Source organism: Scyliorhinus torazame, chromosome 3 (genome assembly GCF_047496885.1).
Source record: "Scyliorhinus torazame isolate Kashiwa2021f chromosome 3, sScyTor2.1, whole genome shotgun sequence".
NCBI lineage: Eukaryota > Metazoa > Chordata > Chondrichthyes > Carcharhiniformes > Scyliorhinidae > Scyliorhinus > Scyliorhinus torazame.
The window spans coordinates 198,343,545-198,349,544 of NC_092709.1; the positions used below are offsets into that span (position 1 = coordinate 198,343,545).

General features: G+C 40.0%; 1 protein-coding gene across 1 annotated transcript in view; it reads left to right on the forward strand.

Annotated features, from left to right (window-relative positions):
• Nucleotides 1-4,047, forward strand: part of atp10d (ATPase phospholipid transporting 10D) — a 375,226-nt gene extending 371,179 nt beyond the window's left edge. Inside the window, 3 exon segments of the mRNA XM_072496710.1 lie at nt 177-541; nt 544-650; nt 652-4,047. Coding sequence (XP_072352811.1) covers nt 177-541; nt 544-650; nt 652-726 — 547 coding nt within the window. The 3' untranslated portion in view covers nt 727-4,047.
• Nucleotides 4,048-6,000: the final 1,953 nt, after the last annotated feature.

The window sequence follows — 6,000 nt, forward strand, 5'->3', positions numbered from 1 at the left end:
TTAAAATCAGAAGTGGAGTTGAGTAGGGCTTGGCACAGGTTGAGTCCCTGTTTTAGATTTTTAACATTTTTACTTTCTACCTAACCCAATTAACCACCATGGCTTGAGTCTGCTGTATTAATCAATTTAATAAATTAGCATGCTAAATAACACTCAAATATTGACTTCATTTTTAGGTACGTCTATCGCATTTTCCAGGGAACAGTATTCCCATCTCAGCTGCAAAAGGCTCGCCAACTGGATAAGCTGAGCGCTGAGGAGCGCAAGAGGAAAATCGAGGAGTGGACCAACACCGAGCCAATCTGTGAGGTACCTGTTGTGGATGTTAGCAACACCAGCTCTGTACCTAACATAATTATTTCGAGAAAAAACTGTTCAGAGCAGTCCACGTTTTTATTTGAGGATGCAAGAGCAGCACCTTTAGTAGCTACACCAGCAAAAGGAGAAGCTGATATTACTGTGATTCCACTGAATGAAATGCCACCAGAAAATGGCAGTATCTTTGTCCAGACAAACGTCGTTTTATTTAAACCAGGAATGGTTAAAACTCTGACTTGATGCAAGAGTCGCATACAACAAATGCTGCCTCTGACAGTTTTAATTCCCTTGTGCACACAAAAGAGGGCTACCAAGGAGCTAATTCACAATCTTAAGAACAAAAATACCTCCTCTTCTATCTGGCATGAGACTGACAGGTTGCCGGAATTCCCTCCAGCAGGCTGCTAGCACTACTCAATCTGTAAGGATGTCATGAGCTTGCTAGATAGGGATAAAAACTATTTTTTACATAACCGTCAAGGGATGAGGAAGTAATTTCTTAAGACCAGTATTGCTGTTCAATTCTTTGTTGCAGACTGCAATCCGAACTACTGCGTTGATGAAGAGCTGCTCTCTATAATTCAAAAATAGGCTACGCCATCGAATACTGACTTATAGGTTGGTGCCCTTCAATTCATGTGGAATGAGCTCTGATGCCAATCATACGTGTGTGTGCACTTGCTACATGGAGTATGCCATTTCCCCCACAGGACAAATCGCAGTTCCTTGTTGGCCTTTGCTGGAGAATATAGCAAAGAAGGAATTATAGCACTGAATTCCTATTTGCTCCACAGTCAGGTAGCAATTCAGGAAGAAAAAAGAAATTAGGTAAGCCATAAATGGTTTCCTGGGTTGAATTATCATGCTGCTTTTACCTGTTCATTTTCTTTAGAACCAGATAGTGTTCATGTATCACATCCTAATCTATTATAAGAACATTAATTTCAGAGCTGAACGAGGGCTGTTTAATGAATCCAATGGAAAACAAATGATAGCCCTTTTTAAGCAGGCCATGTGCCCAAAATTTGGAATTTTCAGGTGTGAAAGACTGGACCGAAACTAAAATATTAGCTGAGAAAACCGTCACTATGGCTTGGAATTTCCTGAAAATCTGTGCTGTAAGTTCAGCATAGTACAATTGTCAGCACAAGAGATCAAAGATTTCCAGCTGTAAGTCATTCCAATTTTTAATGACTACATTCAAATTTCCTCGATCTTTGTGCCATTTCTGCAAAACCTCTGTTGCTTATAAAAACATTTTTGTCACCATATAATGGTTTACGCCAGTTCTGAACTGATCTTGGCCTGAATTCTCCTGCAGTTGGGATTCTCTGTTCCTGCTGGCAGACGCCTCTGCCCTCTGGTTTCCCGGGGTGTCTTCAATGGGAAATCCCATGGGCAGTGGTGGGAACAGAGAATCCTGCCGCCAGTGAACGGAACACTGCCAAGAAACACGTGACTGAGAGATTGGAGAATCCAGCCACTTAAATTTACACCTAAATATCAGTGCAAAAGGACCTAAAATTATATTTTGATTTTATATAGAATCAAAGAAATGTTTTAAATTATTTGTTAGTTTTTAAAAAGATTTCTCTTCATTAAGCCCTAAAATGCATTTTTGTACATTCGACATATGGTATCAAAATGATTTGCATTACCAATTTTTAAAATTCCATGACTGTATAAATAATGGTTTGATGGCTTCAAATTTCAGTTTACATGCATAAAGAGGGACTTGAAGAAGGAATCTGGTGTAACTTTAGTGCTTTCCTCTGGTTCCAATTGCTTATGCTGATGTGCACTTGTTTATGTTGTTTTTACTTTGTAGGCTATGCTAATACGATTCTCAGGAAAACCAGTGTTAAATTTCACTGGTTAGACCTTTTCAGGAAATTCTAATCTAACTTTAATTTCTACCATTCAATGGTAAAACCAAAGTTACAACTCCACCGAACGCACTATTCAAAATATTTGACAATATTATACCAAAATAAAAACCGAAAATGCTGGAAAACTCAGCAGTTCTGCCAGTATCTGTGAAGAGAAAATCAGAGTTAATATTGACTCTTCAGAACTTTGGGAATTTCCAAAGAAGAGTCATATGGACTCAAAACATTAACTCCGTTTCTCTCTCCACAGATGCTGCCAGAACTGCTGAGTTTTCCCAGCAACTTCTGTTTTTATTTCAGATTTCCAGCATCCACACTATTTTGCTTTTATAACATTTGTACATAAGTATCTCAATGCAACATTGATCATGTCACAGATTATCACAGATCGCTCATTAATAAAAAGAATATATGTTCGAAAACTTACCTTTTTCAAATGCTCCCAAGGACACTGGATTAGGGGAGTACCTGTCAGTCAGTTGAACTACCTAATAGTGTTGTTATTATATGATATATTGATGCTTACAAGTTGTTCCTTGTTTTAATAATTGGCACAATGTATAATGCCAAACTGTTCAATGTTGATATATGCAGCTTTGCAAATGCTTGATTTTTTTCCCCCATGAAATTTACATTGTTTGTATTTATCCTCATGAAAACCAAATAGACTGACTATTCACAAAGATGATAAGAATATGATCATGTCTGATTCCAATACCCTACAGTGCTACAAACAAATAATTTTGACAGACAAACCAACTAAAATATATATTATGCCATTTATCATGCACCACCATTCAGTGCGATCATGGCTTGTCCTCCACCTAAACACCGTAATCTCTCTCCATACCTTTGACACCTTTACAGTCTTGAAATCTATTTCCTCCTTAAGTATTTTCAGTGATTTGATTTCCACAGTCATCTGTGATCGCGAATAGTCCTGGTTTTACAAAACATTCTCTTGAGTCAAGTTTCACTGCAATATATGTCTAAAACTGATTAAGTAGAAACAATTCACTCCAATTACATTCTTCCTGATCCCTTTCGTACTGGCATAGGTGATGATTGTTTACAAGCTGCATCTGAACATTTTATTAATGTATCGAGCATGCATGAATAGCATTATAGCAGTGACCTTGACAACACTCAGTTGCTTTCTAAATATGAGTAACCACCTGTGGTAACCATGTATTGTGCTTTGACCAGGGATTTTCTGTCCTATGCTGATTGGAAAGCAGTACTGTGAGGGCATGATATTTATTCTGTTGTTTACTCAGGGTGGAAATGTTATATAATTCTGTATTGCATTGTAATAATTATGCTGCACTGATTTGATTAAACGTTCCCCATATTAATTTTCACTTCTTTCTGTGGCACATGTATAAAAGGGGTAATCATCGATTTCTCCTTATCCTGAGTCAACTTGTTGAGATATTCATCTCTTTCTGCCTCTTTTAATTGAATAGTTCTTTGTATTCCATAAAGAGCAATGCATTCCTCCATTACATCTGAGCCCCAGACAACTGTGTACAAAGATGTTTCATTTGTTCTTTCATGTCTTCATTTTTGTCCACCAACTTTGCTAATTGATGCAATGAACTTTTGCCATTGAAATTCATAATCATTCATTAGTAATGATTTGCTTATCACTTTGAACAGGGTGTTCTACAATGTCAAATTATACTGTTTTTGTAAAATGTCAATGTTGTCCAAGGCTTTGTCAATTCCAATATTCATATTGCTGTTAAAATGGACATTACTTTCACAAGTCAATTATTGACGCATGGAATTGATTTTACTGGATGGTTATGTACATTAAAGCAGTATTTTTTTAAACGAACACAGATTTCTGAATGAAGCAATGATTAACTCATGTTGAAAGGTATCAGTACAGTATATTTTCCCATCGTTATTTCAATGCTGCTATTACCCTGCTACAGCAGGTTACTGTTGATTCACTGAAGGGCAATTAAATATTTGTGTTTTATGTTGAGGTTAAAAGCATGAGGCAGTTCTTCTGATTTGTTCCCTCCCAAATAAATCAAATGGGTCCCTTTTTTTCATGAAAACAATGCCTGTTTATAAGAAATAGTCAGTTAATCCCAGAAGTGCTAGTGGCAGCATTGGCTCACTTTATTGTACTGAGGTTTTACCTCCGTGGGTTAACTAAACTAATTTTTACATGGCTCATACAATATTTGCAGTTCAATGTCTTCCCAGATATTTTAGTGACAACTGAACATTTCTTTGTGCTGACAGTATTTGAAACATTTTAATATATGTAATCGGGTGAGTCACTTTTTTTACATTTCTTCTACACTCTGATAATTGGATTCTCAGGTATTTGTATCTTAATGGCCCATGACTTTCGCTCCGGCCAGCAACTTACGTCGCTGGTGCGCCGGTGTGATGACCGGCGTACAAGCATGCATGCTGGAAGTGTGCACCAATCAAGCTCCCAGCCGTTCTTTATTGACAGTTGGGAGCCCTGGGCTGCACTGGAGCAGCTGAATGAAAAATGCAGCAGCAGCATTAACTTGGACCACTTACCTGGATTTTATGTAAGCTTTTACACCAATTTGCACTGACATTTTTTGGTCTAGCAGAGACCGGAGGCATCGGGAGACATTTTTTTGATCGTGTTATTACTAGTGTTCATATTATTAGTGTTTAGCATTTATTTATTTTTTCAAAAGTGTTGTTATTCGACAAACTTTCAGCATTTTCACAATACAAAAACGACTCCAAACAGCCCCAAACAAACAAAAACAACCCCCTTCCTCAGCAGTGAACAGTATCTAATTCACAAAAGTGCATGATGAAAAAACTCCAACAATTGTAGAAACCCATTTCACCCCCCTCAGCTCAAACATCATCTTTTCCAGGGTCAAAACTCCAGCAGGTCCCACTGCCACACCGAGGCATAAGGTGGAGAAGCTGACCTCAACCCAAACAAGATCCGTCTACGAGCGATCAGCGAGGCTAAGGCTAAGACACCTGCCCCCGCACTAGCCTGCAGATCGGGCAGGTCCAACACCCCGAATATGGCTTCTAGGGAACTGTGCTCCACATCCACATGGAAGACCCCAGGATTGTACTGAATATCGTCCTCCAAAACCTTTCCAGCTTCGGACAGGACCAAAACATATGACCATGGTTCGCAGGGCCCCTCCCACATCGCTCACAGACATCCTTCATCCCTTCAAACATCCGGCTCATCCTTGATTTTGTGAGGTGCGCCCTGTGCACGACCTTCAGCTGTATCAGCCTCAACCTCGCACACGAAGTCGAGGCGTTCACCCTCTGCAGCACCTCACACCACAGTCCCTCTTCCAGCGCAACCCCTAGCTCTTCGTCCCACTTCACATTAATCCCCTCCATGAACACCCTATCCTCCTCCAGAATCCTCCCGTAGATCATGGTGACATCCCCCTCTCCAAACACCCGCTGACGGCGGCGCCTCCAGCAACGAGAAGGCCGGCGCTATTAGGAAGATCTCAAAGTCCCGCACTTGCATATACCTAAACCCTTCCACCTGCGGCAACCCAAACATCTCTCCCAACTCCTCTAAACTCACAAATTGTCCCCCAAGGAACAAATCCTTAATTTCCTTAATCTCTCTCTCATCCCATCCCTGAAACCTGGCATCCATCCTCCCTGGTTCGAACCAATGATTCCTCCCTGATCCGGCCCCCAGCTTAAAGTGCTGTCTAAACTGCCTCCAAATCTTCAATGTGGCCTCCACCACCGGACTCACCGAGTACTTTTTGGAACCATCAGGAGCGGCTCCATT